We start from the raw sequence: 12816 nt of genomic DNA, 5'->3' as shown, positions 1-12816 counted from the left end.
AGTTTGACTGACAAGAAATATTGCCTGATTTGTAGACGGGCACTATTTTAGCAATTTTCCATTCTGCTGGGATACATTGTTCAGAGATTGATTTATTGTAAATAAGGCATAAGTATTTGCTTACAGGCTCGGCATAACGTTTCAGGAAACAGTTCGGGATTCCGTCAGGACCGTTGCACTTTTTATCATCTAAATTTAATAATAGTGCGAACACGCCTGCTTCAGTTACGACTGGAGCGCTCAGTGTTTCGTTGTGCTTTATATTTTCTGGCCTGTAAGCATGCGTAATGCCGTTGTCGGGGGTAAATACAGAATGGAAGAATGTGTTCAACGCTTCCGCTTGTTTCTTTTCTTCTGTCGGCGATAACGGGTAATGAAGTAATGAAGTCGGGTAATGCATTATCCGTTCCTTGTCACCCTTTGTAAGGTAAATTGTTGTTGCTTTAGTTCGGTGTACGTTATCTACTAGTATTTCTTAATCAACGGCTGGCCCAGGGAGAAAAAAGTAAGAAAGCAGGCGCTCACGCGTGGTATATCGGTCATTACAGCAGGTATGCGACTTGCTATCGCAACTCACGCCTGCGGCTCGGTGAGTTGTCGGGAGATAATAAAGAGCATAGACGGACACTTTGTTTCGTGCTGGGAGTTTGCTCTGCCATTTTACGGTATTAGGCACCACCTGCAGTCACGCTTTCGTCTGGCTGCATTCCCATGACCCGAGGTCAGATTCGGCGGCGACTGGCGCGCCTTGTAAAAAGGTCGTCGCCACACATCGGTGACCATGCGAGACATGCTTCCTTCTCTCGGTGTTTTCTCGGTTATGAAACAGCGTCGGGCAGCGTTCGACGGCCTGCCGATTTATAAGCCTTGTGTGTGGGGATCTTTCGTTCCCCCCCCCTTTTTTTTTGCTTTTTTTTTTGGCAGCTGCGCTTACTCGAGACGGCTGTGGCACTCCGGTAGCCCTCGGGCAGGCTTCTTTGTAACCCCCCCCCCCCCCCCAACTCTTTCTAAACACACACACACTTTCTGTCGTGTGGAGCATCGCAGGCTCAGTCGACCGGAAAATGGCTGAGTGCGCGAGTCACCCGCTGCTTCGATCGCCGCGGCGTGCGTTGCGTGCTCGCCTCATTCGTGAACGGCTGCTGCTCGGGCTTTGTGTGCCCGCTGCGTGTTGACTGAAGGCGAGCTGGTCGCACGGTCTCGAGTGTCCGCGCAAGGCTGGAGCCGCCGGTCTGCACGTGGGGCCGCGTTCTTAAATGCTTGCGGGAAGAGCTCCGTGCTTCTGCAGTATTCTGCCGCGAGCTATTCTTTTTCATTGCAGGACGATGTTCGATTCCTTAATGTTTGCCTTCTGTGACGTTGCGCTTTACGCGAACTCCATGTAGCATGCGCTAGCACCCATACCCTGCAATTCAAGCCGTCTTTGCCGTATGTCTGTTTACAGGGTGATTGGTGATTGATTGATTGATCTTGTTTGCGGCGTTGCAGTGCATCTATTTATATATTTATTACCTCTAGGGTGTTGTCGTTGTTCAGCAAAGATTGTTTGTTCGGAAAAGGGAAAAAAAAATAATTTCACACTACCTTTCACACATTTGTCGAAAATAGGTAAGGTAAACAAAAAAATACAAATCCGTAACTCTGCACGAAAAACAGATATCGCAGTTCTGTAAACTGCAGCCGTTAGAACATCTTAAACGGACAAATTTTATATATGAATTTACAGCTTACGTGAAATTGTTACAATGTTTACGAGGGTCCCGCAGCAGCGTCTTGCATACTCCAGAGCTGTGCATAATACGTCAATTTTGTCCGCTTTACATATGTTATTAAGTGCTGTTTACACATTTGTGGTAACATTCTCATCGCAGAGTTAAAGAGGTGTCAATTTGATAGCTGAGTTGTCAAAATTTTGTTGTTTTCCATATCCTTTTCTAAAAAATTAGCGGCCTGAACAAAAAATTTGATTTCCACAGTCACTCGATTTTAACTTTTTCCTTTATATGCAACAAACCTAATCAAGATCGATGCGGTAGCTGCCGAGGAAAACGATTTCTCGGTTGCTATGTGTTTAGGTAGAAGCGGCCGAGCTAAGGCCTCCTCTTAAGCGCGGAATTCAGCTTTGTAAAAGTAATTCGATTCGCCGTACGACTACTCGCACCAACAAAGCTTGTAACACATTTACAGCCAAGTTGCCACCAAGTTTCGACACAACAGGTTCGTAGCCATCGTTTCCGACGCGTCGTCCAGCAGATATATATATATATATATATATATATATATATATATATATATATATATATATATATATATATATATATATATATATATATATATATATATATATATATATATATATATGCATGTTGTGAAGGTGTTTATTAGTCACCAGCGCTGGAGAGGATGGCCCACTATAGCGACCCTCTTCTTCGCTACATTGACCCCCGGGAACGAAAAGGGAGCCATTCGGCGACCTAACGGCTCCTCACTAAATGAGGATCATAGTACAGCTTGAGGCGCTCGACGTTGACAGTGTCTTGTCCACAGGCGCGTAGCCAGGATTTTTTTTCGGGGTGGCGGGGCTAAGGTTCCATTATTCTCTGTTGAGTTTCCCACGCTTGGTGCACAATAATACAACTGTTACCTTGAGCAGGCCCTTCGCCTGCCTGAAGGCATGTACTTGTCTGTTGTGGGTGTTCGAAGGATATGGGCCTTTGTTCTTAGGCGATGTGCCAGGCATAAAAGGGAGCAGGGTGCCGGCCGGATAAATTCCTCGGTTTACTTTCTCCTCTCTCTCTCTCTCACACACACACACACACACACACACACACACACACACACACACACACACACACACACACACACACACACACACACTCAAACCTGCAGTAGTTCGCTTGTGTCATAAACTATTGCCAAACAGGACCAGTGTCCTCTCATATATATAACAGAGAGAAATAACTGACTGGCTTGTGGACTACACCGCACATATAGTCTGACTAGGGGACTTGCAGAAGTGAAGCTACCCTGCTTTATATCGCATCCGCACAAAGCCAGCGAAAACTACTGCGTGGCGATGCAAGACAGGACAGGCGTTATCGTCGTGTATACACTTCGAAGCGCTTGGTGACGTCAACCATTATTTTTGAGAGTGTCCTGAATGTGATAAAGAACGAAAAGTGTTAATAGATAGCCTGAAGCGCGAAATGGCCTCAGACGTACCAACAAGGGGTGTTTTGTTCCAGCAACGACACTGGACATTTAGAAGAGGGCTGTTTCGGCTCTTACCTAGCTCGTCTAATTTCTCCGTGATACAGAGCTGGAGTGTGAATAGTGAGCCGTGGAATGGATGGCGCGCAGCCTGTTGCGCCCCTGTGTAAATACGTCTTCACCATTAGTCTTTTGGTACCACATGCCTTGTGCTACCATATGTATTGTGACGGGCTTCACGCAATACCGCACTTGATTAATGGCCCACGGGTGGAGTAAGATGGCGGCAGCTTTTGCAAGGCCTGCAGCAACCAACACTCTTGCTCCTGCTGACTTTAAGTAAAGTGCTGGCACTGCATCAAACCGTCATTTCACCGGTCATAACAATTAAAAACTGCAGGTTTGCGTAAGATAAGAGCACTAGTTTGTAAGTTCTTACGACAGGACATCGCGAGCTACGGATTCTCAAGTACAAAACTTAGTGCGGTTTGTCAGCCTATCGTTTAAACTTGTTTGTAAGCATGCTCTTACTGAAGCTTGAGGATGGAAGTCGAGGTGAGGCCAGTGAACGGCTGGGCTTTTGCCCGCCACAACGCCTACTTGTTCATATATGCGCCGTTTTGTCCACGTTCCTAGGTTCGATTTTCACGACCCCCCATATTTTGCTTCCACTTTGGCGCAGTTGGACGACTGCACGCTGCAACTGTACAAGATCAATGCGACCGACAACGACTATGGCAGCTACCTGGACCTCGAGTCGACAATCGACGAGCAGGGCGACGACTTCGAAGGATTCCAGGACAAGTGAGTCGGCTGTTTTGTTCGCGCATGCTCTTGCGGTTGCGGCGCCCCAATCGCCCGCCTATGCACGCGCTGTTATAGCATATATCTTCGTATGTGCGGCAAGTTGGATCTGAGGCCAGGCTGCGCAACATATATGCCGCGAGGCCGCTTGGATTCGTCTAGCTGTTCGCTGCACTGAGCGTTGTGTATACCGGGAAAAACTGCTGGGTTAAAGTGGAGCTGTGGCGATCGGAGGCGAAGGGCTCCATTGGTAGCTGGCCCCACATTTATCCCGCGCTATGCGAAAAAGTAGCTAGAACAGATCAGTGGCAGGTGCCGAGATCCAGTGCGAGCGCACCGCTGCACTAGGAAGTCTCGAAGGAGAGAGACATACAAGTGCCTGGCGATGGCATATATGTCGAACGAAGTGCCGCGGCGATGAATCTGTTTGATATGCATACCTGTCGCACCGATAAGTGCGGGAACATGGTATCTCGCGGGAGATCCCAGCGGGAGCAGCGCCACGTGAGCGCGTCCAAACATTGCGCCGTGATACAAACATATGCTGCGCGAAAGGCAAAGAGAGAGTAAAAAAAAAATGTATAGACGACGTATACTCTGCGAGTCAGCGCTCTGGTGACAAGCTACAGTGTATATCGGAACGAACTTTTTTTTTAAAGTCCTACCCCAGCTTCACTGCCTACTGCTGACTTTCACGTCTTTGTTTTCACGTCTGTTTTTGATCAAGTTGCGATGTTTTGTCTGTTGCGCTTCACAGTGAACAAGTGTAGTTTATCAGGCATCAGCAGTGTGTATTCACAAAAATGTAAAAAAAAAAATAATAATAAACCAGGAAGGACATGGAAGACACTTGAGTTGGCCTTTTCTCTACACTAGCGAGAGTACTCTTGCGCTGCTGCGTTCTGGGCAGGCGAAAGCCATTTTTTGTTTTTGAGGGCGCCGTAAATGGCCATATGAGCGAAGCATGAATAAGCAGCGCTAGACGCTGATTGTACAAAGATACAAGTGCACAGGACGAATGCAGGTGTAACGTTCGTCCTATGCACTTATATTTTCCTTCGTCTCGTCAAGATTTTACGGTGGTTGATTAACGATGTCGCACAGTTCTAATTACCAACTAGGCCAGCTTTCTTGTCCACTTTAAGTTGACGAGTGTTACAACCTTCTTAGCAAACTAGTAGCTTAGTTCGTTGAGTATATATATATATATATATATATATATATATATATATATATATATATATATATATATATATATATATATATATATATATATATATATATATATATATATATATATATATATATATATATATATATATATATATATATATATATATATATATATATATATATATATATATATATATATATATATATATATATATATATATATATATATATATCTTGTTCTGATGTCTTGGGCCCAATTTTTTGCATATTTTAACTAGTGGACTAAGTTTCGAAGCTACACAAGCAAACAGTGGGCGTAGAGTACGCATGACCATGGTCTGAGTGGGTTGTCTCTAACGTACATTCAAAGCCGGGGGGAAGGGGGGGGGTGCGAAACGGTATACGAATTATACGGTGCTGAGTGAGTGAGTGAGTGAATAAACTTTTATTTGGTCCAGCAAAGCGTGATAAAACGCGCACCCGGCTAATCCCACGACGGGACTGACAGATCTAGTCTGCCGGCCCGATCGCGGGCGCGCTGGACGGCCAGGATTTGGTCCTCAAAGACGGGACTTCTCAGGAGCGCGTCCCACTGTTCCTTGGTGAACTTCGGGCCCAGCGACCCGCACTCCCAGAGCACATGAGGCACCGTAGCTACCTCACCACAGGCCGCGCAAGAACAATTCGGATAAATCTCGGGATATATACTATTAAGGGACACCGGATTTGGGTAGGAGTTAGTTTGCAGAAGTCTTAGTGTGACCGCCTGCGGCCTGCTTAGCTTGGAGTGAGGCGGGGGGAAAACCCTTCTCTCTAAGTAAAAGAATTTGGTGATTTCGTTGTGTGTGAGAGGAGCGTCTCTGTGTCCGGGGAACGGTGCTGAGGTGCGACGGCATTTGCTTGCTATCTGGCTCGACTATGGAGCCGTGCTTTGCCTCGTACACGTGCCGCTGTTGCACATGAGCCCTCCATCTCTCATAATTTTCTTCACACTGCTCTCAAGAATCAGGCCGCAGAATCGTGCATGCTGCGTCTACTTTACCTTGCACTTGCGTGTTTTCTTCGAAGGTAGTCAGGCAGCTCTCTGTCCGTCTTCAAAGTCGCGTGTCGCAACGTACTCATCTGTGCCGCCAATGGCTCACCGATGCGGCACGTTGTGAGGCGTCACACTTCTCCTGAGCGCTTTCTCAGGTCATTGGGCAACGAGGAGGATCACCTTGGCGGGCGCATGGCCTGCCGAGGTTACGCGTCATTAAGTCCGGTGAACATGTGCACGCGCAATGGCCCAGCGCAGCATCTGACGACGCATTCGGTCTTGGCGACAAACGACGAGAGCGCGCGGTGGCGGTCCCGTGCGCGACCATTACTGGACGCGTGTCGCGGCAGCAGCGCGTGGCCGGCACGAGGGAGGCGAGGGGTTCATTAAGGCGCAGCCGATGCGCCTAATGGACGCGCGCGCTATGTCGCCATCATGGGGCCTACAAAGCAGCCCTGGTTGCCAGATGGGCCGTTGTTTCAGCTTTCTTCCTTTGTAAAAGCGAATTCGCTTTTTTCTAACGTGGAAACTGCGCACGAAAAAGAGGAAGAAAAGTCTGATGAAGGGCTACTGGTGAAGGACAGGCCGAAAACCAGGTTCTCACGCGATGAGGATTCGTAAGAACAGGAGCCAGCCAATGATAACGATGTAGCGATAGAGGCGCCGTCTGACTTTCGTGAGAACAAGTAGCTAGTGATTCCACCCTCTTGTTACGTGTGGTCAGTCACAGTTGAATGGCAACGCGTACGTGTACTTAGATATGTGTAGGGAACTGCAGTAGTTTCTGGCAGAGATTCTCGCTTCATCTTTCTGACGCGTTTACACGATTGCCAATGTGAAAGCGAACACCAAATTTGCGTTTAAAACCGGTGATTGTCCTCGTGTGCGCACTAAATAAAGAAGAAAAAAAAAGGATTTCATGAGCACGATTCTTCAACTGGACAACTATTCATATAGCAAGCGTCAGTGAATGATATCCTGACTTACAAGCTTGCGAGAATGGCGGTTTGAAAACAGATGAAGTGCACGGTCCCCTTCATATTGGCGTATAATGTACAGCATGACCCACTGGGGTGCATCGGGGGTTATGGCGTTACGCAGCTGAGGTTGACGTTCTAAACAGCACTTCTCATAGCCCAGACTGCTATGCTATGTAATACTTTAGTTCTATATATATATAGTCACTTATATGTGCATGTTTTTAGCACCAAACCTTTATTTCAACTTCCGCTCGTCCGTTCTTAACGGCAGAGGAGGGCATGGATTACGTCAATAATATTTTCGCACTTCGTCATTGCGCCGAGCGGTGCCCCTCTTTATTACCAGAATCGGCTGATTGTCAGTTCTGGGTGATAAGTAAATGGAATCGAGCTAAAGGAAACGTCTCATTATAGCAGTCCGGTGAACGTCCTATCGCTATGCAAGCGCGCTCAGTACGAGCTACAGCGCGGCCGTTTTACCACGCACTTTCGCGTTGTACCTCATGCTGAGCGCGATATTGGCGATAGTACTTTGCAGTGAGTATTTTCCTTTACCCGCCGTGGTGGCGTAGTGGCTATGGCGTTGCGCTACAAAGCCCGAGGGCGCCGGGTCGCATTTCAATGGGGGTGAAATGCAAAGACGCCCGTGTACCGTGCATTGGGTGCACGTTAAAAGAACCCCAGGAGGTCAAAATTAAACCGCAGTCCCTCGTGCATGCCTCATAACCGAATCGTGGTTTTGGCACGTAAAACCCCAGAATTTAATTCTTTTTTTTTTGAAGTCTTTTCCTTTGATCGGTACTCTTCTCTTAATCAACCACTTCGCGCTGAGTGGCCGATCCCGGCGAAAACAGCGGCGTGCCAGCCAGTGACAGAGGGCGAAAAGTGACGTGAGGATAACCGCTACGAAGCCTGGACTCAGTGCTGCCCGCGGCGGGCGCGAGAGGATCCAGGCCCTCGCCTCCTTTGTTGCGCCACGGAAATAGCAGCGCCGAGTGCGCGTGTCGCTGCGCAGCCGCCAAGCGCCGTGTGCCAGTAGCGCGCTGTTCTACGCCGGTGCACGGGGAGCGCGCTGCTAGAAGGCACGAGCCGCGGAGTTGTGAAACTGCGGGTACGAGCCGCGGCTCAACGGGTGACCGCGATTGGTGGCCCCCGGCCGACACGTGGCTCGCACGGATCCGGTGACGTCCCCTTCCCCGCCACCCTTGCCCACCGCCCCTCGTCGTTTCCTCTCGTGGAAACGCAAAAAGAACCAACTGGGGGCGGCGCTTTTTGGCAGGTGGCGACCGCATTCCTGAGCCGCTCCGCCGGAACGCCGTCCGGCGGCGCCACGCGGCGGGACGCGGGCTCGCAGAAGCGGGGCTCGGGCCCCGAGGTGCGCTGGGTACTAGAGAATGGGTTCACTTTCAGTCTAAAGGTAATAACTCCTTGCAGTGCGTTAGGGCAGGTACCGTTGTCTAGAGCAGATCTGCCTTTCTGCAGGTAAACTGTTGCGTGAAATAGACAACCTTCGTGAAGCTGCCGTATCGAGATATAGTGGACTACAGAGGGGCGAGGGCCTAGGAGCCACTAGAGGTGCCGTGAAGGCTGCCTTAGGGAAAAAGAAATAATGAACTACGCCAGAGACTCCGTGAATATGTGTCGCTCAAATGGAACTGGCAGCGGGGTGTCGCGCTTGCAAATATTTGTTCTCGGGAAGTCGTCGTGGCATGGCGAGCGACGTTTCTCTTCTTTTGCTTAACTTTCTCCTTCTCATGATAAATGAATTTTGTGTGCTTCACGAGCACGTGGAGCAGTAACTTGTGCAATGTTTCATTGAGAAACGGAATTTATAGGCAAGGAGCCTGAAAGACAGTGTCAACATACGAACTCTCTGCTATCACTAGTTTTCTTCTTGCTGTTTCACTCATTCGGGTTATGAGCGTCACACCATTTGTGTTCCTGTAACAAGTCATGACATCGGCTCCCGTTGCCTCACCATTGCTTTTCCACTTGTAAGCGCTCACAGGCGCATTGCCCAGTTCTAGAAACGTGGGGAAAAACTTTTTTACGGTTCAGCACGCGGCGGCCAGGTCGGGTAGCACTGACGTGTCACATGCCTGCAGCGTTGTTGCCGCTGCTAAGAACGGGGCCACCGCCAACGACAGTTGTAGACCCGTATTCACAAAACTCCTCTTACGTAACAGTGTTTCCTCATTGGTTGGAGTGGGTGGGGGGCTCAGGGGCCCGCCGTGGTGATGACCAATCGCGGCTGGCACTTGTAAACGGAACCACTCTGCGCAGGCCAGTAGTGTGCGTATCCTGCGCGCATCAGCCTCCGGTTGGTTTGGGAGGGGGGGGGGGGCATTATTATTGCTTTCTTTCTTTTTTTAGATTACACGCGTCGTCGCTTGCTTGGCCGCGGAAACATTCTAAATAAATCAATTATCTGAGCAAAGAAAGTATGTAAGCTAAGCCAGAAATTAACGGCCAAAGTCGCCGAACTCGCGCTGTAAGCAATGCAGATGACATAGCTCGCTTTCCGACTCTTTTTGCATAGTAAAAGAAAATTTCGACATGTCGCGTGCAGCACTCAGTACGTACATTTCCGGGAAGGACAAGTTTTGTCTTCTAGCTCGGACGAAGAAAGAAAGAAAGAAAGAAAAAAAAAACCCAATCTAACTGTATTTGTGACGGTGGCATTGCGTAGCGTTAATTTGGTGTATTGCTGCGGCATGGTGCACTATCCTGCATTTTCACCTCCTGCTCCCTTTTAACGCTCTGCTGCGTTCGTGCATCGCCGGGCGTGTGCTGTTCGGTTTCCTCTTCACTGCACTATGGGCCTGACGTCAGCCACGTATGGTAAATTCGTTTGGTGCGACGGCATTGCCATGGCGTCATCAGCGTCGCCTTCACACGTCGCGCATCTCCGCGCATGTACTGTTCGCTGTTCCGTTTATGAACGTCGTCTCAGCCACGCTCATGAAAGATCGCGTCGAGATTCACGCTTGGCATTGCCGGAATAAGGGCGTGGCTTTCCTACGCGGAAATTGGCTGCTTTCATGTGGTGTTTGTACGCTGAATATGGGCCGGTCTTGCGTTTTGTAATCGCGGAGCGCCCTTTCTTCGTGGTTTGATTCTCATACCCTCACCTCTCATGCCTTCTCAATGAGTTGCCTTTTCATACTTTTCACTAATTCACACTCACATCTACCATGATTTTCGGCTACGGGGCTGTGGCGAGCTCACAACCTCAGACGCGATTCTTGATCCGGCCGCGGATTATGAACATACACAGACACAGAGAAGTCGACGCGTGGAAATGAAAATACCTTCAGTTCACTGACGTCACGACCGTCGACCCGGCATTCGTCTCAGTAACCACGCGCGCGCGCACGCACGCACGCACGCACGCACGCACGCACGCACGCACGCACGCACGCACGCGCACACACGCACGCACACACACACACACACACACACACACACACACACACACACACACACACACACACATGTATACAGTTAGCTTCATATAAGGTCCCTAGATAAAACAATTTTTCAAGGTATCGCCACTCCTCCTTTCCTGCTTGTTTCCTCCTAGAACTTCCTCCCTGTCATTGTACGGAAGCGCCCCTAAGAAAGCTCAAAACTAATAAGGGCATGCGGAAAAATAGGAGTATTTGTTATTTGCTTTCATATTGGTTGTAATTACTTCTTTCATAAATACATTATTTCACACACAGAGTAAGTATTCGCTTAGTTTCTAGTACAAGGTATATTATATAAAGAAGCATAGTCTGTGTAGTCTAACTGCCTACACTGTGCAGGTTGTATTTTACACCACTAACCGTGGTTTCTCGCATGCGCCCTCGCATGCACCCGCTTCGATCCAAATTCACCCCTGTTACTTGCTGTCCACTCCGACGGCAAGAAATACATGGTGAAATAAGCCATCGCTTACTCTCTTCTCATGCTGAATGCTGGGCATTATGTATGTTTTGTCGTTGTTATTGAAATTAGGGGCCATATAACGTAAAACTATTCCAATATGCTTTTATTCCATTCTCCTGACGTCAAGTTTGCGTAACCTCCCACGCAAGCGTCTGGTGGTCACCCGCAGGGTTGTCTGAACAGACCATCAAACGCTCTGCTCGTAGGAGGTCACTTTTGTTTAGCTTGAAAAACGCATAAGATTGCCTACACTGAGCGGATTGTCTTGTTTAATTGGCTGACAAGAGGCGAGGAGCCCGCTCAAGTGAAGAGGAATTCAATGGGGCCGAGCCACTGCACTGAAAATCGATAACCGGGTGAAGAGGGTGAGGCCGGCGTCTGCATTGGTACCCTACAATTAACTTTGCTTGCGGTGGCTGGTAGAAAATCGCGGCGGCGTGCAACGTAAGCTTAGGAATGACGCTAAAACGGATCCGCAGCAAAGAAGAGTTGACAGAACGAGGTCGTAAACGTGCCGAAAGTGCTCGAAAACGTTGCACGGCCGCGCAAAAAGATGTATTATGTGCAAATAAACCCATCCTCTCTGGCAGGTGCGAGTAGCCAGTGCCTGAGTGATCGCCGGCAGCCATCTTTTATTCCTTTCGGAATGGGGCAGCCTGCGGCTATTCTGAAGAAAATTCAGTTTTGTTCGGCATATTACTTCATGTTTAACGCGTACACGTCACTTTGACGTGGTGAGTTTTTGCTGTTTTGTACAGCTTCCACAGAGCTGTACGGAGCTGCTGGTACAGAATTGTACAGCGTCGTGTTCCTTTTTATGCAGCTGCCGTGGCACACGTTCTGTGTCTTGGCTACGATTATCCTTCAGACCGGATCATTGGCGCATACGCACTAGTTTTGAACATTTTGCAATATAATGAATATCACCTCTAGCCTGTTGGAACACACATGCAATCAGTGCACCAATCACAGACGCGAATGAAGGAAAAATTAGAGAAATTAATAGCGCGAGAGTGCGGAGGACGGCGCCAAGAACAATGAGTGCCGCTACCTTGGAAATCTTTTTTATCTAGGGACCTTAATTAGCACAGGCCTGCTGCTCCACTTATTGGCAGTGGCCAAGGCGTGGCGCATGCGCTCTGAGACTTCACAGCAAAGACAGCTCGGAAATTTCGCCGTTACGAGTCGCGTGATCGAACTTGCATCTTTACTTTGAGTGGAGAGAGAGAGAAAGCCCTTTATTAAAAATGCAGAGTGTTTAGCCAACTTATTTTCGCCTACATGCTACTCTGCACGGAATGGCACAAAGGAGAAGAAGTGCCCCAAGAAGCTGGGCAGAAGAAAAATGGGGAAAAAAGAAAAAAATTCAGGTCATTACTTTGAGTAGCGAAATGTTGATTTGGCTGACATTAATTAGTTCGCATGTTGTGCAATAAAACAAGTATCCTACCGGTTCGAGACGATAAATAGGGAATGTGCAATTACAGTAATATACTATGTGATGAACATATTTTTCTTTTAAACACGCTTCTACTCACGTGGGGTAGTTCCGCTTATTACTATATTTGATTCGGCGCGTCGCCCATTCATTCTTGGCGGATTGTCGTTCCACATTACAACTGCCTCGTAGCCGTTCTTTCTATTCCGCGTTATTCGGGACGGCTGACATGGGAGCGCCAC

The 12816-nt window shown here is 48.4% G+C and overlaps 1 protein-coding gene across 1 annotated transcript in view; it reads left to right on the top strand.

Annotated features, from left to right (window-relative positions):
* The window catches only part of Fhos (Formin homology 2 domain containing), a 289796-nt gene that overhangs the window by 153416 nt on the left and 123564 nt on the right, over positions 1-12816 (top strand). The window contains exon 7 of the mRNA XM_065443135.2: positions 3893-4014. Coding sequence (XP_065299207.1) covers positions 3893-4014 — 122 coding nt within the window. The remainder of the gene's footprint in view (positions 1-3892; positions 4015-12816) is intronic.

This window comes from Dermacentor albipictus, chromosome 1, assembly GCF_038994185.2.
Source record: "Dermacentor albipictus isolate Rhodes 1998 colony chromosome 1, USDA_Dalb.pri_finalv2, whole genome shotgun sequence".
Lineage (NCBI taxonomy): Eukaryota > Metazoa > Arthropoda > Arachnida > Ixodida > Ixodidae > Dermacentor > Dermacentor albipictus.
This window is presented reverse-complemented; position numbering and strand designations above follow the sequence as displayed.